Source organism: Oncorhynchus mykiss, chromosome 12 (genome assembly GCF_013265735.2).
Source record: "Oncorhynchus mykiss isolate Arlee chromosome 12, USDA_OmykA_1.1, whole genome shotgun sequence".
Classification (NCBI taxonomy): Eukaryota; Metazoa; Chordata; class Actinopteri; order Salmoniformes; family Salmonidae; genus Oncorhynchus; species Oncorhynchus mykiss.
This window is the reverse complement of record NC_048576.1, coordinates 101,581,802-101,609,709: the sequence shown is the minus strand read 5'-3', so window position 1 is coordinate 101,609,709 and position 27,908 is coordinate 101,581,802. Positions and strand designations below refer to the sequence as shown.

At 42.5% G+C, this 27,908-nt stretch overlaps 1 protein-coding gene across 1 annotated transcript in view; it reads right to left on the bottom strand.

The window, feature by feature from the left end:
• Nucleotides 1-4,015: 4,015 nt before the first annotated feature.
• The window catches only part of LOC110510646 (NLR family CARD domain-containing protein 3-like), a 305,788-nt gene continuing 281,895 nt past the window's right edge, over nucleotides 4,016-27,908 (bottom strand). The window contains exons 7-12 of the mRNA XM_036939579.1: nucleotides 11,309-11,537; nucleotides 9,164-10,934; nucleotides 8,704-8,877; nucleotides 5,199-5,372; nucleotides 4,971-5,017; nucleotides 4,016-4,587 (exon numbers count right to left, since the gene is read on the bottom strand). Of these exons, the coding sequence (XP_036795474.1) occupies nucleotides 4,049-4,587; nucleotides 4,971-5,017; nucleotides 5,199-5,372; nucleotides 8,704-8,877; nucleotides 9,164-10,934; nucleotides 11,309-11,537 (2,934 nt within the window). The 3' untranslated portion in view covers nucleotides 4,016-4,048. The remainder of the gene's footprint in view (nucleotides 4,588-4,970; nucleotides 5,018-5,198; nucleotides 5,373-8,703; nucleotides 8,878-9,163; nucleotides 10,935-11,308; nucleotides 11,538-27,908) is intronic.

Below are 27,908 nucleotides of genomic sequence, written 5' to 3'. Positions count from 1 at the left end.
AGACGACGCTGGGCCAAACCTGGATGACGCTGGGCCAAACCTGGACAACGCTGGGCCAAACCTGGACGACGCTGGGCCAAACCTGGACGACACTGGGCCAAACCTGGACGATGCTGGGACAAATTGTGCGCTGCCCTGTGAGACTCCCAATCACAGCCGGATGTGATACAGCCTGGAATCAAACCAGGGTCTGTAGTGACACCTCTATCACTGTGATGCAGTGCCTTAGACCATTGTGATATAGCCTGGAATCAAACCAGGGTCTGTAGTGACACCTCTATCACTGTGATGCAGTGCCTTAGACCACTGTTATACAGCCTGGAATCAAACCAGGGTCTGTAGTGACACCTCTATCACTGTGATGCAGTGCCTTAGACCACTGTGATACAGCCTGGAATCAAACCAGGGTCTGTAGTGACACCTCTATCACTGTGATGCAGTGCCTTAGACCGCTGCGACCACTCAGAAGCCCATTATAGGCCCTACCAGTAGGTAGGAAGGTTCTTAACGATGAACTGAGCCTTAAGATGCTGTTGGGAAAACGGTCTCAGGTCAGTTCAAATAACGTTGCAGCAGGACAGAGCATGTAGCCTAGGCCTGATAACTGATCAGAGCTCAAACCTACTCTGACTATTGAATGTCTGATGACGACCTAACTTTCTGTTCCCCCCTCTTTCTTCAGCAAGCTTTGTTCTGCCTTTATCTAGGCTAGTAGTGATAGAGAGATGAGACCTGGGTTCTATCAGGTGGTATATATATATATAGTGGCAGTAGTAGTGGCTAGTAGTGATAGAGAGATGAGACCTGGGTTCTATCAGGTGGTATATATATATAGTGGCAGTAGTAGTGGCTAGTAGTGATAGAGAGATGAGACCTGGGTTCTATCAGGTGGTCTATATATATATATACAGTGCCTTGCGAAAGTATTCGGCCCCCTTGAACTTTGTGACCTTTTGCCACATTTCTGGCTTCAAACATAAAGATATAAAACTGTATTTTTTTGTGAAGAATCAACAACAAGTGGGACACAATCATGAAGTGGAACGACATTTATTGGATATTTCAAACCTTTTTAACAAATCAAAAACTGAAAAATTGGGCGTGCAAAATTATTATTTGTTTGTCCAGTGTGTGTGTATGTGTGTGTGTGTTTGTTTGTCCAGTGTGTGTGTGTGTGTGTGTGTGTGTGTGTTTGTCCAGTGTGTGTGTGTGTGTGTGTCCAGTGTGTGTGTGTGTGTGTGTGTGTGTGTGTGTTTGTCCAGTGTGTGTGTGTGTTTGTGAGTCCAGTGTGTGTGCGTGTTTGTCCAGTGTGTGTGTTCAGTGTGTGTGTGTGTGTGTCCAGTGTCTGTGTGTGTGTTCAGTGTGTGTGTGTGTTCAGTGTGTGTGTGTGTGTGTGTCTAGCGTGTGTGTGTATCCATTGTGTGTGTGTGTGTGTGTGTGTGTGTGTGTATGTGTCCAGTGTGTGTGTCCAGACTGTGTGTGTGTGTGTGTCTGTGTCCAGTGTATGTATCCATTGTGTTTGTGTGTACCCATTGTGTGTGTCTGTGTCCAGTGTGTGTGTGTATCCATTGTGTGTGTGTGTGTCCAGTGTGTGTGTGTATGTGTCCAGTGTGTGTGTCCAGTGTGTGTGTGTCTGTGTGTCTGTGTCCAGTGTGTGTATCCATTGTCTTTGTGTGTATCCATTGTGTGTGTGTGTGTGTCCAGTGTGTGTGTGTATCCATTGTGTGTGTGTGTGTCCAGTGTGTGTGTGTGTGTCCAGTGTGTGTGTATGTGTCCAGTGTGTGTATCCATTGTGTTTGTGTGTGTGTCCAGTGTGTGTGTCTGTGTCCAGTGTGTGTATCCATTGTGTGTGTGTATCCATTGTGTGTGTGTCCAGAGTGTGTGTGTGTCTAGTGTGTGTGTGTCCAGTGTGTGTGTCTAGTGTGTGTCCAGTGTGTGTGTTTGTGTCTAGTGTGTGTGTGTGTGTCTAGTGTGTGTCTAGTGTGTGTGTGTGTCTAGTGTGTGTCCAGTGTGTGTGTCTAGTGTGTGTCCAGTATGTGTGTGTCTAGTGTGTGTGTGTGTGTCTAGTGTGTGTGTGTGTCCAGTGTGTGTGTGTATGTGTCCAGTGTGTGTGTCCAGTGTGTGTGTGTCTGTGTGTCTGTGTCCAGTGTGTGTATCCATTGTCTTTGTGTGTATCCATTGTGTGTGTGTGTGTGTCCAGTGTGTGTGTGTATCCATTGTGTGTGTGTCCAGAGTGTGTGTGTGTGTCTAGTGTGTGTCCAGTGTGTGTGTGTCTAGTGTGTGTCCAATGTGTGTGTGTCTAGTGTGTGTCCAATGTGTGTGTGTCTAGTGTGTGTCCAATGTGTGTGTGTCTAGTGTGTGTGTGTGTGTGTGTCTAGTGTGTGTGTGTGTGTGTGTGTCTAGTGTGTGTCCAGAGTGTGTGTGTGTCTAGTGTGTGTCCAGAGTGTACGTGTCTAGTGTGTGTCCAGTGTGTGTGTGTCTAGTGTGTGTGTGTGTGTCTTGTGTGTGTGTGTGTGTCTAGTGTGTGTCCAGAGTGTGTGTGTGTCTAGTGTGTGTCCAGAGTGTACGTGTCCAGTGTGTGTGTGTCTAGTGTGTGTGTGTGTGTGTCTAGTGTGTGTGTGTGTCTAGTGTGTGTCCAGTGTGTGTGTCTAGTGTGTGTCCAGTATGTGTGTGTCTAGTGTGTGTGTGTGTGTCTAGTGTGTGTGTGTGTGTCCAGTGTGTGTGTGTGTGTGTCCAGTGTGTGTGTGTGTGTGTCCAGTGTGTGTGTGCGTCTAGTGTGTATGTCCAGAGTGTGTGTGTGTGTCTAGTGTGTGTCCAGTGTGTGTGTGTCTAGTGTGTGTCCAATGTGTGTGTGTCTAGTGTGTGTGTGTGTGTGTGTCTAGTGTGTGTCCAGAGTGTGTGTGTGTCTAGTGTGTGTCCAGTGTGTGTGTGTCTAGTGTGTGTGTGTCTAGTGTGTGTCCAGTGTGTACGTGTCTAGTGTGTGTCCAGTGTGTGTGTGTCTAGTGTGTGTGTGTGTCTAGTGTGTGTCCAGTGTGTGTCCATTGTGTGTGTGTCTAGTGTGTGTCCAATGTGTATATGTCTAGTGTGTGTCCAGTGTGTGTGTGTCTAGTGTGTGTGTGTCTAGTGTGTGTCTAGTGTGTGTGTGTGTGTCTAGTGTGTGTCCAGTGTGTGTCCAGTGTGTGTGTGTCCAGTGTGTGTGTGTCCAGTGTGTGTGTGTCTAGTTTGTGTGTGTCTAGTGTGTGTGTGTCTAGTGTGTGTCCAGTGTGTGTGTGTCTAGTGTGTGTCCAATGTGTACATGTCTAGTGTGTGTCCAGTGTATGTGTGTCGTGTGTGTGTGTCCAGTGTGTCTAGTGTGTGTCTAGTGTGTGTCCAGTGTGTCTAGTGTGTGTCCAGTGTGTGTGTGTGTGTCTAGTGTGTGTGTGTGTGTCTAGTGTGTGTGTGTCTAGTGTGTGTGTGTCTAGTGTGTGTCCAGTGTGTGTGTGTCTAGTGTGTGTCCAGAGTGTGTGTGTGTGTGTAGTGTGTGTCCAGAGTGTGTGTGTGTCTAGTGTGTGTCCAGTGTGTGTCCAGTGTGTGTGTGTCTAGTGTGTGTCCAGTGTGTGTGTGTCTAGTGTGTGTCCAGTGTGTGTGTGTCTAGTGTGTGTCCAGTGTGTGTGTGTCTAGTGTGTGTCCAGTGTGTGTGTGTCTAGTGTGTGTGTGTCTAGTGTGTGTCCATTGTGTGTGTGTCTAGTGTGTGTGTGTCTAGTGTGTGTCCAGTGTGTGTGTGTGTGTCTAGTGTGTGTCTAGTGTGTGTCCAGTGTGTGTCTGTCTAGTGTGTGTCCAGTGTGTGTGTGTCTAGTGTGTGTGTGTCTAGTGTGTGTCCATTGTGTGTGTGTCTAGTGTGTGTCTAGTGTGTGTGTCTAGTGTGTGTCCATTGTGTGTGTGTCTAGTGTGTGTGTGTCTAGTGTGTGTCCAGTGTGTGTGTGTCTAGTGTGTGTGTGTCTAGTGTGTGTCCATTGTGTGTGTGTCTAGTGTGTGTCCATTGTGTGTGTGTCTAGTGTGTGTCAGGTTATTATTTCAGCGACACTGAGGAGTCATCACCCCAAACCCAAAACCCTGGATAGAGGGGCTCAGTGAATGTGGAGGTGAATGTGATCAGGTGGGTCAGTGTGTCAGAGGAGGCTCTATAGAAGGACAGAGTGCCGGCTGGCCAGTCCAGATACACTCCTACTCTGTGGGATCTGGAGGAGCGGACGTCTATGGTAGTGGGATTATTATTGTTCCTGGCAGTGTAACGGTTGTCAGAGCAGAACAGACTCCAGGACTTGTCATTGTATCCAAGCCAACAGTCTTTACCCCCTCCTCTTCCTCTCCTGCTGATTCCTTTATATGTCACTCCTATACCAGCCCCCATTATCCCACTCCACTCTACCTCCCAGTAACAGCGCCCAGTCAGACCCTCTCTACACAGCACCTGTTCACAGCCCTCAAATCTCTCTGGGTGATCAGGATACGGCTGCTCCTCTGTCCCACATGTCACCTTTCTGTTCTCCTCAGACAGAGAGAGGCGTCTGTTTACTGTGTTTGGGTCCAGTGTGAGATCACAGACATCTGATGGATGAAACCAGACACAATATTAGAAATCATCATCATTCACATTAGAATGTTAACTCACTTTCTACTAATTCATTTAATGTAGATGTTTCTAGGTATCAAAAGGAGAAGTTAAGGTAACTTGAGACTTGTTGAATGATCATATGTTATACTGTATGGTAATATAAAACACACTTATTCACATTAATTACACACACACACACACACACACACACACACAGTCAAAGCAACTCTTTGTAAATGTTGGTGTCCCTGATTTCTGTTTCTGTAGAACTACAGCTGATATTTAATATGACCAAGTCATTAATGATGGTGATCTTTGACTTAACTTGAATTAAGACTCATTCTTAGTCATATTCTTCACAGCAGTCAACACTCACATTTTCTAAGTCCAGGTTTCATTCTGTCCTCTCCACCATGTTCCACACTGTAGCGGTAAGCAGAAGAACAGACAGTCATTGATTCAATAGCGTCAATTAACACACACACACATGCACAGTCAGCATATAACTTTGTCCAGGTGATGGTGTTGGTAAGAATGTTTGTCTTAACTAGCCTGATAAGTCAAACATGTCTGATATGAACATTGACATAAACCCTCTACATACTTGAGTTTCTCCAGTCTGCAGTGGGGATCCTCCAGTCCAGCAGAGAGCAGTTTGACTCCTGAGTCTCCTGGGTGATTGTAGCTCAGGTCCAGCTCTCTCAGGTGTGAGGGGTTTGACCTCAGAGCTGAGACCAGAGAAGCACAGCCTTCCTCTGTGACTAGACAGCCTGACAGCCTGCAAAGAGTCAAATCATATTAAAATCACACTGATATTCTTTGGTGGTGAAAATAGTGACAGTATATTTTTCAACATATTCAGAAACATCAGTGTCCTTAAAACCTGCCAAATCTATTCGTAAATTAATGTTTCATTATTATAAATTATCAAAGTAAAGTAGAGAGATGTAAAGATTTGATTAGACTGATTAGACTCTATATTAGATATATCTATTTTGACAGTGAAACTAACATTTTAAATGTGTCTCTATACTCCGACATTTTGGATTTCAGATCAAATGTTTCATATGAGGTGACAGTATATAATGTCACCTTTTATTTGAGGGTATTTTAATACATATCTGGTTCAACATTTAGAAAAATAAAAAGCACTTTATGTATCTAGTCCCCAATTTTAAGGAGTCATAAGTATTCTGACCAATTCACTTATAGTGTATTAAAGTAGTCAAAAGTTTAGTATTTGGTCCCAAACTCATAGCATTTTTAGTATGTTTTGGTTGTGGGTTGTGTTTTGGGGTTATGTTGTGGGTTGTGTTTTGGGGTTGTGTTGTGGGTTGTGTTTTGGGGTTGTGTTGTGGGTTGTGTTTTGGGGTTGTGTTGTGGGGTTGTGTTTTGGGGTTGTGTTGTGGGTTGTGTTTTGGGGTTGTGTTGTGGGTTGTGTTTTGGGGTTGTGTTGTGGGTTGTGTTTTGGGGTTGTGTTGTGGGTTGTGTTTTGGGGTTGTGTTGTGGGTTGTGTTTTGGGGTTGTGTTGTGGGTTGTGTTTTGGGGTTGTGTTGTGGGGTTGTGTTGTGGGGTTGTGTTTTGGGGTTGTGTTGTGGGGTTGTGTTGTGGGGTTGTGTTTTGGGGTTGTGTTGTGGGGTTGTGTTGTGGGGTTGTGTTGTGGGGTTGTGTTGTGGGGTTGTGTTGTGGTGTTGTGTTGTGGTGTTGTGTTGTGGTTTGTGTTTTGGGGTTGTGTTGTGGGTTGTGTTTTGGGGTTGTGTTGTGGGTTGTGTTTTGGGGTTGTGTTGTGGGTTATGTTTTGGGTTATGTTAGTATAGTAACTGAATGGTGGATGACTCATGTTACTTCTAAGTGAGTAGAGAACATGTTTCTAAAGACTACTAAATTAATCCTGATTATGTCTTGATTAAGACAAATCATGAATGAATCAAGAATAATAATGAGTGAGAAAGTTACAGCGGCTACAACAAAACATGCTAACCTCTCACCATTACCAATAACAGAGGCTACAACAAAACATGCTAACCTCTCACCATTACCAATAACAGACTACAACAAAACATGTTAACCTCTCACCATTACCAATAACAGAGGCTACAACAAAACATGCTAACCTCTCACCATTACCAGTAACAGAGACTACAACAAAACATGCTAACCTCTCACCATTACCAATAACAGAGGCTACAACAAAACATACTAACCTCTCACAATTAACAGAGGCTACAACAAAACATGCTAACCTCTCACCATTTGTTATGCGGTGAGTGAGGACCCAAAAGCGGTTTAACATAAACAGAGTTTCTTTAATAACGAAACACACGTAGGCTCAGATGGACAGGCAGATTCCGACAGGACAGGACAAGGTAAAGCAAACACGACGATAGTCTGGTTCTGGCATGAGAAACACAAACGATAATCTGACAAAGACAGAAACAGGAACAGAGAGAGATATAGAGACCTAATCAGAGGGAAAAAGGGAACAGGTGGGAAAAGGGGTGAACGAGGTAGTTAGAGAAGATGAGGAGCAGCTGGGGGAAGGAGAGGGAGAGAAGGTAACCTAATACGACCAGCAGAGGGAGACGGAGTGAAGAGAAAGGACAGGAACAAGACACAACATGACAATACATGACACCATTACCAATAACAGAGGCTACAACAAAACATGCTAACCTCTCACCATTACCAATAACAGAGGCTACAACAAAACATGCTAACCTCTCACCATTACCAATAACAGAGACTACAACAAAACATGCTAAACACTCACCATTACCAATAACAGAGACTACAACAAAACATACTAACCTCTCACCATTACCAATAACAGAGGATACAACAAAACATGCTAACCTCTCACCATTACCAATAACAGAGGCTACAACAAAACATGCTAACCTCTCACCATTACCAATAACAGAGGCTACAACAAAACATACTAACCTCTCACCATTACCAATAACAGAGACTACAACAAAACATGCTAACCTCTCACCATCAACCTAAAATTGTGGTTGTGTTTTGGGGTTATGTTGTGGGTTGTGTTTTGGGGTTATGTTGTGGGTTGTGTTTTGGGGTTATGTTGTGGGTTGTGTTTTGGGGTTATGTTGTGGGTTGTGTTTTGGGGTTATGTTGTGGGTTGTGTTTTGGGGTTATGTTGTGGGTTGTGTTTTGGGGTTGTGTTGTGGTTGTGTTTTGGGGTTGTGTTGTGGTTGTGTTTTGGGGTTGTGTTGTGGGTTGTGTTTTGGGGTTGTGGTTATGTTGTGGGTTGTGTTTTGGGTTTGTGTTGTGGTTGTGTTTTGGGGTTGTGTTGTGGTTGTGTTTTGGGGTTGTGTTGTGGGGTTGTGTTGTGGGTTGTGTTTTGGGGTTGTGTTGTGGGGTTGTGTTTTGGGGTTGTGTTGTGGGGTTGTGTTAGTATAGTAACTGAATGGTGGATGACTCATTTTACTTCTAAGTGAGTAGAGAACATGTTTCTAAAGACTACTAAATTAATCCTGATTATGTCTTGATTAAGACAAATCATGAATGAATCAAGAATAATAATGAGTGAGAAAGTTACAGCGGCTACAACAAAACATGCTAACCGCTCACCATTACCAATAACAGAGGCTACAACAAAACATGCTAACCTCTCACCATTACCAATAACAGAGGCTACAACAAAACATGCTAACCTCTCACCATTACCAATAACAGAGGCTACAACAAAACATGCTAACCTCTCACCATTACCAATAACAGAGACTACAACAACACATGCTAACCTCTCACCATTACCAATAACAGAGGCTACAACAAAACATGCTAACCTCTCACCATTACCAATAACGGAGGCTACAACAAAACATGCTAACCTCTCACCATTACCAATAACAGAGGCTACAACAAAACATGCTAACCTCTCACCTTTACCCTCAAATAAAAGGTGACATTCTGTTCTGTCTCCTAATATGAAACATTATATCTCAAATCCAAAATGCTTGAGCACCACATTTAAAACTGTAAGCTTCACTGTCCAAACACATATGGTGTGGACTATGTGTGTCTGGTAAACACATGTGTATCTGGTGAACGGTTATCACTTGTTGACCAACTACAGGAATACTGACCTCAGAGTCTCCAGTTTACAGTGGGGATTCCCCAGTCCAGCAGAGAGCAGCTTCACTCCTGAATCCTTCAGGTCATTGTTACTCAGATCCAGCTCTCTCAGGTGTGAGGGGTTTGACCTCAGAGCTGAGACCAGAGAAGCACAGCCTTCCTCTGTGACTCCACAGCCTGACAGCCTGACAAAGAGATCATCATGACTTCACAAAAACACTGTTAATTTAACACCAATTAGTGTAGAAGGACAATGGTAGATGTATTTGGTTTATTCTCTCAAACAACATATAGATTCATCCTCTGCCTTCTAGAATCGTATGGTCATATTGTTATACTAATGTGAAATCAATGAATTTATTGAATATGTTTTTCAATATAATTTTATTTACATATTATAATACATATTGTTCTCTAAACTGAATATTTCTTCCTGGTGATTAGTTCTTAAATGTCATTTTATTTACTCACAGAACAGCTCTGGAGGCTTTGACCACTGGCAGCAGCCTCAGAAGACCTTCCTCTGATCTGGAGTATTTCTTCAGGTCAAACACATCCAGCTCCTTTTCTGAAGTCAGCAACACAAAGACCAGAGCTGACCACTGTGCAGGTGACAGGTTGGGTTTTGAGAGACTTCCTGAGCTCAGGTATCTTTGGATCTCCTCCACTAGAGAATGGTCATTCAGTTCATTCAGACAGTGGAACAGATTGATGCTCCTCTCTGGAGAGAGATCCTCCCCGATCTTCTCCTTGATGTACTTGACTGTTTCTTCATGGCTCTGTGAGCTGCTTCTTGTCTTTGTCAGTAGACCTCGTAAGTGCTTCTGATTGGACTCCAGTGAGAGGCCCAGAAGGAAGCGGAGGAAAAGGTCCAGGTTTCCCGTCTCACTTTGTAAGGCTTGATCCACAGCACTCTTGTAGACAGTAACTTTAGGCTTGTCGTTTGTTTGCAGTTTGTCCATTAGATTCTCATTGTTGTTGATGAATGAGAGGAACACATATACAGCAGCCAGAAACTCCTGAATGCTCAGATGTACGAAGCAGTACACCTTGTCCTGGTACAGCACACATTCCTCTTTAAAGAGCTGTGTGCACAATCCTGAGTACACTGAGGCTTCATTGACATCAATGCCAGCCTCTTTCAGGTCTTCTTCATAGAAAATCAGATTGCCTTTCACAAGCTGTTGAAAAGCCAGTTTTCCCAGTGACAGAATGCTCTCTTTATTCCAGTGTGGACCTGTCTCTTCTTTCCCAAGATACTTTTCATTCTTCTGTTTGGTATGAAACTCCACAAGGTGTGTGTACATCTCAGTCAGAGTCTTGGGCATCTCTTCTCTCTTATGTTTCAGCATGTGTTCAAGGACTGTTGCAGAAATCCAACAGAAGACTGGAATGTGGCACATGATGTGGAGGCTCCTTGATGTCTTTATGTGTGAGATGATTCTGCTGGCCAGGTCCTCATCACTGAATCTCTTCCTGAAGTACTCCTCCTTCTGTGGGTCACTGAACCCTCGTACCTCGGTCACCTGGTCAACACACCCTGAAGGGATCTTATTGGCTGCTGCTGGTCGGGTAGTTATCCAGAGGAGAGCAGAGGGAAGCAGATTTCCCTTGATGAGATTTGTCAGCAGAACATCCACTGAGGTTGACTCTGTGACGTCCCAACAGATCTTGTTCTTCTGGAAGTCTAGGGGCAGTCGGCACTCATCCAGACCATCAAAGATGAACAGAACTTTGTACTTGTTGTAGATGGAGATTCTTGATTGTTTGGTTTCCACTGAGAAGTGATTGAGAAGTTCAATGAAAGTGTGTTTGTCCGCTTTCATCAAATTCAGCTCCCGAAAAGGGAATGAAAATACAAATTGGACATCCTGATTTGCTTTTCCTTCAGCCCAGTCCAGAATGAACTTCTGCACAGAGACTGTTTTTCCAATGCCAGCGACTCCCTTTGTCAGCACAGTTCTGATACGTTTGTCTTGTCCAGTTAAGGGTTTGAAGATGTCGTTACATTTGATTGCAGTCTCTGGTCTTGCTTGTTTCCTGGTTGTTGTCTCAATCTGTCTCAGCTCATGTTCATTATTGACCTCTCCTGTTCCACCCTCTGTGATGTAGAGCTCTGTGTAGATCTTATTGAGAAGTGTTGGGTTTCCTTGTTTAGCGATCCCCTCAAATACACATTGAAACTTCTTCTTTAGATTAGATTTGAGTTCACGTTGGCAAATCACAGCAAGCTCATCTGAATCTAGAAATAACACAGAGGATATTAATATTACATCTGTTTTAATGCCTACAGTATTGAAGGACTGTTATAAAGTTTTACATTATAATAATGTATTCTTTTAACTGACTGTATAAATGTGTAAATGTTTTCATAATGCATTACAGACTGGTGTGACTGATTATATTATTATTGGTATTATTGATGGTATTATTAATGTTCTCTCTCTCTCTAAATGAATCACCACAACACATCCCTGCTGCTACTTGATGAGGTCACTAGGTGTTGTGTTAATTCTGCTACAATATCATTGAGTGACACAGCTACTTTAGCTGTACTTTAGCTACAGCTTTTAAATGTTATAAAACACCATTCAACATGAGGCAGACAGATCTTACATTTCTCCAGTGTGTCAGCAAGCTCCTTCTGGTTCATTTTCCTCAGGACGTGCAGTGTGATCTTCAGAGCCCCCTCTCTGGCACTGCTCTCCTGCTTCTCATCTTCAGGGTCCACCACTTCCTTTTCATGCTTCTGACTCTCAAAGCCTTCTGGGAGTTCTGGACTAAGAATCCTCTTGAACATCTTCAGCTCGTTCTTCACAAATGTCATAATATTCTCTTCAAGCATCTGAAATAAATAAAGTAACTAAGTTAAGCAAGAGAATAAATGCTTTCTCATTAACACATTAATGTATGATTGACAGAGCAACTTTACTTGAGGTAAACAAAAACAAATGTACATAACAGGACCACATACACTGAATATGGAGGCCAGGTCTGTTTGATGACTCTGGGAAGACTGACCACTGAGAATCTCTGACTCTGATCTCTCCTGTTGGTTTCTGTGGACAAAACATGAGATTACATCTCCTCATCCAGGGAGTACACACACACACACACACACACACACACACACACACACACACACACACACACACAAGCACACACACTGAGGGAATGTTGTGTTTGTTTAATATTGTTTTACGACTATGAAAATGGGCAAAATGATTAGCCTATGAATTATGAAAACAACAACAATAAATGGGAAAATGGGAGAAAGAAATGACTAGAGACAGTGTTGTTTAACTCACTGACCAGGACCCATGAGTTCTTCTTACCTTTGTTCAGTAGAAAAGTCTCCCTCTCTAAAGTATATAGTTTCACCCATAGACTTGTCACTCTTCATGGACACACAGCTGGAAACAGGGGAGGCTGGTCTCTCCTGCTGGATTGGTCTTCAAAAAAAGCAAATTGAACAATAAACTTCGGTGTTTCAACACTGTAACAAACTCCGCCGTTATTCCCCAAGATCACCTCAGTCCAATCTGCGCGTAACCGGCTTGGCGCCACACCGAACGGGGACGCGGACATGATCAGTGCAACACAATCAACTAAACCCAGTCTTTACAGTGGGTTACATTAGTAATATTCATTTTTTATTATTATGTAAAACAAACATTCTACGTTTTTTTTTATAACAATATGTTGAGATCTGGGTCCATATCGCCAAAGTGTCTCAGAGGAGAAAATTGGTCGTATAAGTGCTGAGAATAAAGACATTTTACACTTATGGGTCTAAATTAAAGCTATGCATGAAGTCTCTAGTCCCACCTAGTCGGCAGATATTTAGGACACCTCGTGAGCTGTCCTAAGTAGTTAAGAGTTAACAGCAGGTGTCCTAAGTAGTTAAGAGTTAACAGCAGGTGTCCTAAGTAGTTAAGAGTTAACAGCAGGTGTCCTAAGTAGTTAAGAGTTAACAGCAGGTGTCCTAAGTAGTTAAGAGTTAACAGCAGGTGTCTTGATAATACTATAAAATAATGCAATGAGTCAGTGGTTCCTGCACCACATGTAATTGCTTTGAGTAGTTAAAATAATGTTTTGATATTTGATATGATCAATACATGAATAATATATGTCTTGTGCTTTTGGCAATGATTTATGTGTAATAATTTTGACTACAAGTGATACCATGTATGTCTGCATAGCATTTTGTCTTCATTTTGGCAGATTAACTCATGCTTATTCCCCAAGATTAACTCAGGTTTTCACCCAGTGGCTAAGGAGTTGGAGCTGTGGCCTAAAGGTGGCTGGTTCGAATCCAGGTGGAAAATGTGCTCTAACCTGCTCCACCTTTCCCACGCCAATTGCTGGACTTTCACATAGAGGTTACTTGGTCACCCAGTTCAAACCACATTTGAAAAAATAAAACACGTGGCTTGTTGATCAAGTGTTCTGCCTTACAATAATAAATATAATAAAATAACAAAACAAAAACACTAAAATGCTGAGACAGGTTTTGATGAACAAAATAATCTAAATGCTATTTAGTACTATAATGGTATTTACTAACATAATATTATTACTAAAACAGTTTCTAAAATAATTAGGGTTCAGGTTAATGCTAAATAGGTAATACGTAGGGTTAGATGCTGATGTAAAAAGGGCTTTATAAATACATTTGATTGATTGTGAGGTTTAGGGATTTAAAGGTAAAAAACAGTATGGGTTTATAGGTCTCTTGCTCCTCCCTGTGGCCTTCTGTAGGGACTAAATAACTAATTCACGACACCTGCTAGGCTCATAATCTGAGGTAGCAACTGCTTCAGATATACAAATCAATGAGCTAGATTTATTAATTTGTTTTCGAACTCAGTGAAACTGCGCAGCTTTCAATCAATCCGATGCCTACGAACGAACATTTCGATTTCAAATTACCCAGCAGCCATTAGAAACAACAAGTAGTCAAAAAAAAGTGTTTTTTCTTAATTAAAAAATGTCTTCTGGCTGTCTAAATTGGCCACATCTTGAAAAGGAGGACAGGGACATACGTTTTAGTTAGGTGGTATACCTTTTTCTGAAAACAAATATGGTAAACCATGACCAGAAAAGGTTTAACGTTTAGCACTGTGGGTCACCACAAGGTTTATCCAGGTGAACGGTGATCACGGCCACCAAGTAGCTGTAACCCTGTTAGTAATAAGGAACCTGAAGTCAGCGTTCAAGCTTACACTACCTGACCTCCTATAAAGGGTTCTATATATATTCTATATATACTGTATACTCAGAAACTACCTAACCTCCTATAAAGGGTTATATATATATTCTATATATACTGTATACTCAGACACTTCCTAACCTCCTATAAAGGGTTCTATATATATTCTATATATACTGTATACTCAGACACTTCCTAACCTCCTATAAAGGGTTCTATATATATTCTATATATACTGTATACTCAGACACTTCCTAACCTCCTATAAAGGGTTCTATATATATTCTATATATACTGTATACTCAGACACTTCCTAACCTCCTATAAAGGGTTCTATATATATTCTATATATACTGTATACTCAGAAACTACCTAACCTCCTATAAATGGTTCTATATATACTGTATACTCAGACACTTCCTAACCTCCTACAAAGGGTTCTATATATATTCTATATATACTGTATACTCAGACACTTCCTAACCTCCTATAAAGGGTTCTATATATACTGTATACTCAGACACTTCCTAACCTCCTATAAAGGGTTCTATATATATTCTATATATACTGTATACTCAGACACTTCCTAACCTCCTATAAAGGGTTCTATATATATTCTATATATACTGTATACTCAGACACTTCCTAACCTCCTATAAAGGGTTCTATATATATTCTATATATACTGTATACTCAGACACTTCCTAACCTCCTATAAAGGGTTCTATATAGAACTTCTGTGGTTCCGTATTGATTTATATAATGGTAATATTGTCAGAATTCAGCTTGTAACAACGATCAGAATTAGTCAAAACCACAAGGTTATGATGACACATTAGGCAATAATTAATAGTAGGCTAAATGATTGTGTCATGCAAAACTTCTATAGATGTCTGTGTGTATTTTGGAAAGCAAATATTCCTACACAATAAATCTATGAATTAATATCTTAGAACAACAATATTTTACAGACACATAAAGGTACACATAACCAATCATTTCTGATAAAAAATAATAGATGTGAAAAAATTGTTGATATAACATTTTAGAAACAAAGTTCATAAACAACATTGTCATCTCACCTCTTAGATTTGGAGTCATGTTCCCCAGAGAGACTCATTTTAGAGGCAGGGACCGCCTCCTCTCTCTCCCCAGAGAGACTCATTTTAGAGGCAGGGACCGCCTCCTTTCTCTCCCCAGAGAGATGCATTTTAGAGTCAGGGCCCCCCTCCTCTCTCTCCCCAGAGAGACTCATTTTAGAGGCAGGGACCGCCTCCTTTCTCTCCCCAGAGAGATGCATTTTAGAGTCAGGGCCCCCCTCCTCTCTCTCCCCAGAGAGACTCATTTTAGAGGCAGGGACCGCCTCCTTTCTCTCCCCAGAGAGACTCATTTTAGAGCACTGAAGTCTAAACAGAGATCCAACATGTTGGTTGTGGTTAACACAGTGACAACTAAACAGAGATCCAACATGTTGGTTGTGGTTAACACAGTGACAACTAAACAGAGATACAACATGTTGGTTGTGGTTAACACAGTGACAACTAAACAGAGATCCAACATGTTGGTTGTGGTTAACACAGTGACAACTAAACAGAGATCCAACATGTTGGTTGTGGTTAACACAGTGACAAATAAACAGAGATCCAACATGTTGGTTGTGGTTAACACAGTGACAACTAAACAGAGATCCAACATGTTGGTTGTGGTTAACACAGTGACAACTAAACAGAGATCCAACATGTTGGTTGTGGTTAACACAGTGACAACTAAACAGAGATCCAACATGTTGGTTGTGGTTAACACAGTGACAACTAAACAGAGATCCAACAGAGATCCAACATGTTGGTTGTGGTTAACACAGTGACAACTAAACAGAGATCCAACAGAGATCCAACATGTTGGTTGTGGTTAACACAGTGACAACTAAACAGAGATCCAACATGTTGGTTGTGGTTAACACAGTGACAACTAAACAGAGATCCAACATGTTGGTTGTGGTTAACACAGTGACAAATAAACAGAGATCCAACATGTTGGTTGTGGTTAACACAGTGACAACTAATTATTGAATGTCAATTGTTTTATTTTATTAATTATCTCTTAGAAATAAAACATTTACTAAAAGACATCCGAACAGTCAGGTGATTTAATGCATCACATGAACATGTAGCTGTGACTGATATTGTTCACCTTTTATCCATGTAGTGGAACTAACAATAATAATAATAATAATAATATTAATAATAACATAATATATAATAATAATATGAATAATAATGTCTCACTTTCTCTTTTAATAATTTCTCTCATTCTAGTGTGTTGCTTTGTTCAACAGGTATGATATTATGATGCTGTTACTGAATTCAGTTCATAATATTAATGTTAAGAAAAGTCTGTTCAGTGGTTTCATACCAAATTACACAGGAAGCAGGAGCTCATTGGAATTTAGAAAACAACAAATGTTCTGATATTCTGAAAGACGACTTACAATTTATACATAAAAAATATACTAATTGTAAAATAACAGCGATATACGAATATATGAACAACATGTTATAATGTGACTTGACTACACCCAGTTAGCTATATGAACAACATGTTATAATGTGACTTGACTACACCCAGTTAGCTATATGAACAACATGTTATAATGTGACTTGACTACACCCAGTTAGCTATATGAACAACATGTTATAATGTGACTTGACTACACCCAGTTAGCTATATAAACAACATGTTATAATGTGACTTGACTACACCCAGTTAGCTATATGAACAACATGTTATAATGTGACTTGACTACACCCAGTTAGCTATATGAACAACATGTTATAATGTGACTTGACTACACCCAGTTAGCGCCATTTAGTATGATTGAACTGTCACGTAGCTGTCCCAGCTGAAATGGACTGTTAGATCTGAGTGTTTTACTGTCATTCACTACACTAAAATAACACCATACATTTAATGTCTCTACACACTTTACAATAATCCCTGGGAAGAGTCTTACCTTGTAGCCTGAATTCACAACCAGAACATGTCAAGTCATTGAGATATTTTCCGTTGTGCTGAGAGAGAACCTTCCTGATGACAAGTGTCTCTGTATCTATGTTCTAGGTACAGTTGATCTTTGGATGTAATAATATCTGGTCAAAGTCTAGTGACACAACACCATAGTATATCATAACCATAACAACAGTTTAACCTTTGGCCAGTAAAGGCCATAGTATATCATAACCATAACAACAGTTGGCCAGTAAAGGCCATGGAATACTATAAAACAGGGTTCGTCAACTAGGTTTGGCTTCGGGACAATTGTTTTCTGAGTTAAAGTCGACTGTCAAGAACATAATTAGCATATAATATTATCACAATTAATAGGCTGAGTTAATGAATAGGCTGAATGAATGAACAGGCTGAATTAATGACTAGGCTGAATTAATGAACAGGCTGAATTAATGAACAGGCTGAATTAATGAATAGGCTGAATTAATGAACAGGCTGAATTAATGAACAGGCTGAATTAATGAATAGGCTGAATTAATGAACTGGCTGAATTAATGAACAGGCTGAATTAATGAATAGGCTGAATTAATGAATAGGCTGAATTAATGAACTGGCTGAATTAATGAACAGGCTGAATTAATGAATAGGCTGAATTAATGAATAGGCTGAATTAATGAACAGGATGAATTAATGAATAGGCTGAGTTAATGAACAGGCTGAATGAATGAACAGGCTGAATTAATGAACAGGATGAATTAATGAACAGGCTGAATTAATGAACAGGCTGAATTAATGAACAGGCTGAATTAATGAATAGGCTGAATTAATGAATGGGCTGAATTAATGAACAGGCTGAATGAATGAACAGGCTGAATGAATGAACAGGCTGAATGAATGAATAGGCTGAATGAATGAACAGGCTGAATTAATGAACAGGCTGAATTAATGAACAGGCTGAATTAATGAACAGGCTGAATTAATGAACTGGCTGAATTAATGAACTGGCTGAATTAATGAACTGGCTGAATTAATGAACTGGCTGAATTAATGAACTGGCTGAATTAATGAACTGGCTGAATTAATGAATAGGCTGAATTAATGAACTGGCTGAATTAATGAACTGGCTGAATTAATGAACTGGCTGAATTAATGAACAGGCTGAATTAATGAATAGGCTGAATTAATGAACGGGCTGAATGAATGAACAGGCTGAATGAATGAACAGGCTGAATGAATGAATAGGCTGAATGAATGAATAGGCTGAATTAATGAACAGGCTGAATTAATGAACAGGCTGAATTAATGAACTGGCTGAATTAATGAACAGGCTGAATTAATGAATAGGCTGAATTAATGAACTGGCTGAATTAATGAACTGGCTGAATTAATGAACTGGCTGAATTAATGAACAGGCTGAATTAATGAATAGGCTGAATTAATGAACTGGCTGAATTAATGAACAGGCTGAATTAATGAACAGGCTGAATTAATGAACAGGCTGAATTAATGAACAGGCTGAATTAATGAATAGGCTGAATTAATGAATAGGCTGAATTAATGAACAGGATGAATTAATGAATAGGCTGAGTTAATGAACAGGCTGAATGAATGAACAGGCTGAATTAATGAACAGGATGAATTAATGAACAGGCTGAATTAATGAACAGGCTGAATTAATGAACAGGCTGAATTAATGAATTGGCTACACTACAAATTTAACAACATGTTTAACACATGTGATTTGTACATAATACATTCAGTGACAATAAAATAATTTAGATCTGATTAAGTTCATAAAATCACCAGTATCTCGGTATTATGAATCTTAGCATGATACTGTCAAAGTGTCCTTCCCGCCCCAGACAGAGGCCTTCCTGCCCCAGACAGAGGCCTTCCTGCCACAGACAGAGGCCTTCCTGCCCCAGACAGAGGCCTTCCCGCCCCAGACAGAGGCCTTCCTGCCCCAGACAGAGGCCTTCCCGCCCCAGACAGAGGCCTTCCTGCCCCAGACAGAGGCCTTCCCGCCCCAGACAGAGACCTTCCCGCCCCAGACAGAGACCTTCCCGCCCCAGAGAGAGGCCTTCCCGCCCCAGACAGAGACCTTCCCGCCCCAGACAGAGACCTTCCCGCCCCAGAGAGAGGCCTTCCCGCCCCAGACAGAGGCCTTCCCGCCCCAAACAGAGGCCTCCCCGCCCCAGACAGAGACCTTCCCGCCCCAGACAGAGACCTTCCCGCACCAGAGAGTGGCCTTCCCGCCCCAGACAGAGACCTTCCCGCCCCAGACAGAGACCTTCCCGCCCCAGAGAGAGACCTTCCCGCCCCAGACAGAGACCTTCCCGCCCCAGACAGAGACCTTCCCGCCCCAGACAGAGACCTTCCCGCCCCAGACAGAGACCTTCCCGCCCCAGAGAGAGACCTTCCCGCCCCAGAGAGAGACCTTCCCGCCCCAGACAGAGACCTTCCCGCCCCAGACAGAGACCTTCCCGCCCCAGACAGAGGCTTTCCCGCCCCAGAGAGAGGCCTTCCCGCCCCAGACAGAGGCCTTCCTGCCCCAGAGAGAGGCCTTCCCGCCCCAGACAGAGGCCTTCCTGCCCCAGAGAGAGGCCTTCCCGCCCCAGACAGAGACCTTCCTGCCACAGACAGAGGCCTTCCCGCCCCAGACAGTGTCCTTCCCGCCCCAGACAGAGGCCTTTCCGCCCCCAGACAGTGTCTTTCCTGCCCCAGACAGAGGCCTTCCCACCCCAGACAGAGGCCTTTCCGCCCCAGACAGTGTCCTTCCCGCCCCCAGACAGTGTCCTTCCTGCCCCAGACAGAGGCCTTCCCGCCCCAGCAGAAACATGTAATCATTAACTACAAGCTACAAACACGACAGTAGAATCCTCCTTCGTGGCCTGACCCAACAACAGAAGGTCACAAGTGCCTTCCTAAAAGCATAATGGGTACTAACCAAACACAATATGCCCTTCACAGACGAGGAGCTATTCAAAAAGTGCATGGTGACAGTTTTGGAGGAATTGGCCACAGACAAGTCTATGGATAGCATAATTGCGTCTGTCAAACAGGTGCCCCTTGTCTGCTTCAACAACCGGACACCGTGTCCATGCTCTGAAGGATGACGTGCATAGGATTGTTCTGGAAGGGCTCAGTCAGGCTGAGCATTTTCCCCTGGCTATTGATGAGAGAACTGTTGTTCCCCTGGCTATTGAGGAGAGAACTGTTGTTCCCCTGGCTATTGAGGAGAGAACTGTTGTTCCCCTGGCTATTGATGAGAGAACTGTTGTTCCCCTGGCTATTGAGGAGAGAACTGTTGTTCCCCTGGCTATTGAGGAGAGAACTGTTGTTCCCCTGGCTATTGATGAGAGAACTGTTGTTCCCCTGGCTATTGATGAGAGAACTGTTGTTCCCCTGGCTATTGATGAGAGAACTGTTGTTCCCCTGGCTATTGATGAGAGAACTGTTGCATTTGTTACATACATTAAAACAATCCCACGTTATAAATTAAAATGTAGCTGTGATTCAAACGAAAGAACGATGGAGCAACAAGAATTGATTAATCAGAAAATTCAGAAAGAATCCCAGCTGAGACACAGGCCATAGAAATGTAAAGGTCATTTCAGACTAAGCCGACATATGCAGTGTTTACTGTGAATGCAGTCTCCGTGAAGGAGGAACATTTCCTTTAAATGTCAACAACTTGTAGGCCTATGTATGCTATATGAATATGTGTAGCCTGGCCTATATGATGAGTAACGTTATATTCAACCAGCCCATGTTTACTGTGAATGCAGTCTCCATGAAGGAGGAACATTTCCTTTAAATGTCAACAACTTGTAGGCCTATGTATGCTATATGAATATGTGTAGCCTGGCCTATATGATGAGTAACGTTATATTCAACCAGCCCATGTTTACTGTGAATCTCCATGAAGGGGGAACATCTCCTTTAAATGTCAACAACTTGTAGGCCTGTCTGCTGTATATGAATATGTGTAGCCTGGCCTATATGATGAGTAACGTTATATTCAACCCAGCCCATGTAGTGTTTCAGGCGTTCAGACAGTGAAAACTGATGCGTTTTAAGCTCTCGCCCAAAGCCTGTTGTCTTGGCATGTGGACATAAACTTTCTGATCAACCAAATATGTTCTTATTCTACTCATTACAAGTCTCTAGTAGCACAATCAAGCTGTTTCCCCAGTTTACTGAGGAGTATATTCAACCCCAGCTAAAAGCCCACAGACCTATTTATTAAATAAAGTCCACCACTGTCAGAGTCCTCAACTGTAGTGAGAACATTCTGTCATATGTTTAAGGGCTGTTTCATGATTGTGATTCCAAAATGTTCCAGTAATGGTTTGAATACACCTGCTCTTTCTTATCAGAAATGATGAGTCTACAAGGCTTGTTCTCTAAATGTGTTTCTCTGTAGGCTACATACTGAACCCTTAAAGATATAATCCTTAGTTGATGAACCCATTTCTGTCAAGGCTCAGGAGAAGACCCAGATGCAGACAGTTTCGAAGTAACAACATTTTATTACACAGAATGGGGGGGGACAGGGGGGGGGGGGGTAAACGACAGGTCAAGGACAGACAGAGGTCAGTAATCCAGAGCAGACTCCGAAAGGTACAGAACGGCAGGCTCAGGGTCAGGGTCAGGCTCAGGGTCAGGGTCAGGGTCAGGCTCAGGCTCAGGGTCATGGTCAGGGTCAGGCTCAGGGTCAGGGTCAGGGTCAGGCTCAGGGTCAGGGTCAGGGTCAGGGCAGGGCAGGGTCAGGGCAGGCAGGGTCAGGGCAGGCAGGCTCAGGGTCAGGGCAGGGCAGGGCAGGCTCAGGGCCAGGGTCAGGGCAGGGCAGGGCAGGCTCAGGCTCAGGCTCAGGCTCAGGCTCAGGCTCAGGCTCAGGCTCAGGCTCAGGGTCAGGGTCAGGGTCAGGGCAGGGCAGGGCAAGCAGGCAGGCTCAGGGTCAGGGTCAGGGCAGGGCAGGGCAGGGCAGGGCAGGGCAGGCAGGGTCAGGGCAGGGCAGGGCAGGCAGGCTCAGGCTCAGGCTCAGGCTCAGGCTCAGGCTCAGGCTCAGGGTCAGGGTCAGGGTCAGGCAGAATGGTCAAAACCAGGAAAACTAGAAAACAGGAACTGACAGGTGCATGGGGAAAACCGCTGGTAGTCAGGCACCCTCAGGGCAGGCAGAATGGTCAAAATGGGAAAACTAGAGAACAGGAACTAGAGAATGACAGGAGTACGGGGAAAACTGCAGGTAGTCTTGACTAAACAAAACGAACTGGCAACAGACAAACAGAGAAGACAGATTTAAATACACTGGGGATAATGGGTGACACCTGGAGGGGGGTGGAGACAATCACCAAGACAGGTGAAACAGATCAGGATGTGACACTCGTCTCCTCAGGTTCTAGTCCTTCAATAAAACGAAATGCTACTACGACGTGGCCTTTTGGACAGGCGGATGACAATACCTTGGCAATACCTTGACCATCTATTGATAACAGATAATCAATACCTTGACCATCTATTGATAACAAATAATCAATACCTTGACCGTCTATTGATAACAGATAATCAATACCTTCACCATCTATTGATAACAGATAATCAATACCTTGACCATCTATTGATAACAGATTAAACAGACAGAAAATATGTTCAAGGAAATCCAATCTAAACAAAAAAACATTCAGAAATGACAGAAGCTGCTATGCAATTACTCTGTTACCATCCAACAACAGATCATTAGCAACAGAAACCAAGTTCAGAAACAGATACGAATACACATTATTATTGTGTTTGTCCACCAAGAATGATCATATAACTGATATGAGTTGACTTGTTCCTATATATATAACCTGTATATTTTTTCATCAGGCCACAGAGGAACCTCAGTTCTAGCAGCAGACTGAAGGTTCCCTCCAGATTGGTCCTCAATCTGTTACTCTGCTGTCTGTGGAGTTCAGTCTTGGAAGAGACTGCTGGTGGGGGACCATCAATCTGTTACTCTGCAGTCTGTGGAGTGCAGTCTGGAAGAGACTGCTGGTGGGGGACCATCAATCTGTTACTCTGCAGTCTGTGGAGTGCAGTCTGGAAGAGACTGCAGGTGGGGGACCATCAATCTGTTACTCTGCAGTCTATGGAGTGCAGTCTGGAAGAGACTGCTGGTGGGGGACTATCAATCTGTTCCTCTGCAGTCTGGAAGAGACTGCTGGTGGGGGACCATCAATCTGTTACTCTGCAGTCTGTGGAGTACAGTCTGGAAGAGACTGCTGATGGGGGACCATCAATCTGTTACTCTGCAGTCTGTGGAGTACAGTCTGGAAGAGACTGCTGGTGGGGGACCATCAATCTGTTACTCTGCAGTCTGTGGAGTGCAGTCTGGAAGAGACTGCTGGTGGGGGACCATCAATCTGTTCCTCTGCAGTCTGGAAGAGACTGCTGGTGGGGGACCATCAATCTGTTACTCTGCAGTCTGGAAGAGACTGCTGGTGGGGGACCATCAATCTGTTCCTCTGCAGTCTGGAAGAGACTGCTGGTGGGGGACCATCAATCTGTTACTCTGCAGTCTGTGGAGTGCAGTCTGGAAGAGACTGCTGGTGGGGGACCATCAATCTGTTACTCTGCAGTCTGGAAGAGACTGCTGGTGGGGGACCATCAATCTGTTCCTCTGCAGTCTGGAAGAGACTGCTGGTGGGGGACCATCAATCTGTTCCTCTGCAGTCTGGAAGAGACTGCTGGTGGGGGACCATCAATCTGTTACTCTGCAGTCTGTGGAGTGCAGTCTGGAAGAGACTGCTGGTGGGGGACCATCAATCTGTTACTCTGCAGTCTGTGGAGTGCAGTCTGGAAGAGACTGCTGGTGGGGGACCATCAATCTGTTACTCTGCAGTCTGTGGAGTGCAGTCTGGAAGAGACTGCTGGTGGGGGACCATCAATCTGTTACTCTGCAGTCTGTGGAGTACAGTCTGGAAGAGACTGCTGGTGGGGGACCATCAATCTGTTACTCTGCAGTCTGTGGAGTACAGTCTGGAAGAGACTGCTGGTGGGGGACCATCGATCTGTTACTCTGCAGTCTGGAAGAGACTGCTGGTGGGGGACCATCAATCTGTTACTCTGCAGTCTGTGGAGTACAGTCTGGAAGAGACTGCTGGTGGGGGACCATCAATCTGTTACTCTGCAGTCTGTGGAGTACAGTCTGGAAGAGACTGCTGGTGGGGGACCATCGATCTGTTACTCTGCAGTCTGTGGAGTGCAGTCTGGAAGAGACTGCTGATGGGGGACCATCAATCTGTTACTCTGCAGTCTGGAAGAGACTGCTGGTGGGGGACCATCAATCTGTTACTCTGCAGTCTGTGGAGTGCAGTCTGGAAGAGACTGCTGGTGGGGGACCATCAATCTGTTACTCTGCAGTCTGGAAGAGACTGCTGGTGGGGGACCATCAATCTGTTCCTCTGCAGTCTGGAAGAGACTGCTGGTGGGGGACCATCAATCTGTTCCTCTGCAGTCTGGAAGAGACTGCTGGTGGGGGACCATCAATCTGTTCCTCTGCAGTCTTGGAAGAGACTGCTGGTGGGGGACCATCAATCTGTTACTCTGCAGTCTGTGGAGTGCAGTCTGGAAGAGACTGCTGGTGGGGGACCATCAATATGTTACTCTGCAGTCTGTGGAGTACAGTCTGGAAGAGACTGCTGGTGGGGGACCATCAATCTGTTACTCTGCAGTCTGGAAGAGACTGCTGGTGGGGGACCATCAATCTGTTACTCTGCAGTCTGGAAGAGACTGCTGGTGGGGGACCATCAATCTGTTACTCTGCAGTCTGTGGAGTGCAGTCTGGAAGAGACTGCTGGTGGGGGACCATCAATCTGTTACTCTGCAGTCTGTGGAGTGAAGTCTGGAAGAGACTGCTGGTGGGGGACCATCAATCTGTTACTCTGCAGTCTGGAAGAGCCTGCTGGTGGGGGACCATCAATCTGTTACTCTGCAGTCTGTGGAGTGCAGTCTGGAAGAGACTGCTGATGGGGGACCATCAATCTTTTACTCTGCAGTCTGGAAGAGCCTGCTGGTGGGGGACCATCAATCTGTTACTCTGCAGTCTGTGGAGTGCAGTCTGGAAGAGACTGCTGGTGGGGGACCATCAATCTGTTACTCTGCAGTCTGGAAGAGCCTGCTGGTGGGGGACCATCAATCTGTTACTCTGCAGTCTGTGGAGTGCAGTCTGGAAGAGACTGCTGATGGGGGACCATCAATCTGTTACTCTGCAGTCTGGAAGAGACTGCTGGTGGGGGACCATCAATCTGTTACTCTGCAGTCTGGAAGAGACTGCTGGTGGGGGACCATCAATCTGTTACTCTGCAGTCTGGAAGAGACTGCTGGTGGGGGACCATCGATGGAGGATGCTGTTCTTCCTCTCCATCATCTTCAGTTTTCTGTCATCAGAAAGGTTCTAAATACTTTGACCAGGGAGATGAATTATATTCATTGATCTAACAATTACACTGTTAAAAACTGAGGAAGTACGTCTCCATCTGCACAAGCTGAAAAACAGCTGTTCCATCTCCACTTTCCTGCTGAGCCCCGATAATAAAACATGGATTAGAGAGGGCAGACAATAATGTATGCAGAAAAATAACCTCTTTGTTTAGTCATTTGAAATGAATTACATACATTGCAATTTTATGTTGCTGGAGCATTGCAACATATTGGCTCGGGTGGTTGTTGTCCTTGATGATCTTTATGGCATTTCTGCGACATCAGCAGTGTATGTGGAGCGTATGTCCATACATAATTGTACTATTTGTTATTCAACATAAAAGACGTGCAACAAATGATCACATTGGTATTTTAACGGTGTTATTGTTTAAATTGTTTAAATTTAAGAGTTTAAATGTTGAAACAGAGGATACATCTAAAACAGTATAAAACAAGATGATAAACAGAGGATCCATCTAAAACAGTATAAAACAAGATGATAAACAGAGGATCCATCTAAAACAGTATAAAACAAGATGATAAACAGAGGATCCATCTAAAACAGTATAAAACAAGATGATAAACAGAGGATCCATCTAAAACAGTATAAAACAAGATGATAAACAGAGGATCCATCTAAAACAGTATAAAACAAGATGATAAACAGAGGATCCATCTAAAACAGTATAAAACAAGATGATAAACAGAGGATCCATCTAAAACAGTATAAAACAAGATGATAAACAGAGGATCCATCTAAAACAGTATAAAACAAGATGATAAACAGAGGATCCATCTAAAACAGTATAAAACAAGATGATAAACAGAGGATCCAACTAAAACAGTATAAAACAAGATGATAAACAAAGGATCCATCTAAAACAGTATAAAACAAGATGATAAACAGAGGATCCATCTAAAACAGTATAAAACAAGATGATAAACAGAGGATCCATCTAAAACAGTATAAAACAAGATGATAAACAGAGGATCCATCTAAAACAGTATAAAACAAGATGATAAACAGAGGATCCATCTAAAACAGTATAAAACAAGATGATAAACAGAGGATCCATCTAAAACAGTATAAAACAAGATGATAAACAGAGGATCCATCTAAAACAGTATAAAACAAGATGATAAACAGAGGATCCATCTAAAACAGTATAAAACAAGATGATAAACAGAGGATCCATCTAAAACAGTATAAAACAAGATGATAAACAGAGGATCCAACTAAAACAGTATAAAACAAGATGATAAACAAAGGATCCATCTAAAACAGTATAAAACAAGATGATAAACAGAGGATCCATCTAAAACAGTATAAAACAAGATGATAAACAGAGGATCCATCTAAAACAGTATAAAACAAGATGATAAACAGAGGATCCATCTAAAACAGTATAAAACAAGATGATAAACAGAGGATCCATCTAAAACAGTATAAAACAAGATGATAAACAGAGGATCCATCTAAAACAGTATAAAACAAGATGATAAACAGAGGATCCATCTAAAACAGTATAAAACAAGATGATAAACAGAGGATCCATCTAAAACAGTATAAAACAAGATGATAAACAGAGGATCCATCTAAAACAGTATAAAACAAGATGATAAACAGAGGATCCATCTAAAACAGTATAAAACAAGATGATAAACAGAGGATCCATCTAAAACAGTATAAAACAAGATGATAAACAGAGGATCCATCTAAAACAGTATAAAACAAGATGATAAACAGATGATCCATCTAAAACAGTATAAAACAAGATGATAAACAGAGGATCCATCTAAAACAAGATGATAAACAGAGTATCCATCTAAAACAGTATAAAACAAGATGATAAACATAGGATCCATCTAAAACAGTATAAAACAAGATGATAAACAGAGGATCCATCTAAAACAGTATAAAACAAGATGATAAACAGAGGATCCATCTAAAACAGTATAAAACAAGATGATAAACAGAGGATCCATCTAAAACAGTATAAAACAAGATGATAAACAGAGGATCCATCTAAAACAGTATAAAACAAGATGATAAACAGATGATCCATCTAAAACAGTATAAAACAAGATGATAAACAGAGGATCCATCTAAAACAGTATAAAACAAGATGATAAACAGAGGATCCATCTAAAACAGTATAAAACAAGATGATAAACAGAGGATCCATCTAAAACAAGATGATAAACAGAGGATCCATCTAAAACAGTATAAAACAAGATGATAAACAGAGGATCCATCTAAAACAGTATAAAACAAGATGATAAACAGAGGATCCATCTAAAACAAGATGATAAACAGAGGATCCATCTTAAACAGTATAAAACAAGATGATAAACAGAGGATCCATCTAAAACAGTATAAAACAAGATGATAAACAGAGGATCCATCTAAAACAAGATGATAAACAGAGGATCCATCTAAAACAGTATAAAACAAGATGATAAACAGAGGATCCATCTAAAACAGTATAAAACAAGATGATAAACAGAGGATCCATCTAAAACAGTATAAAA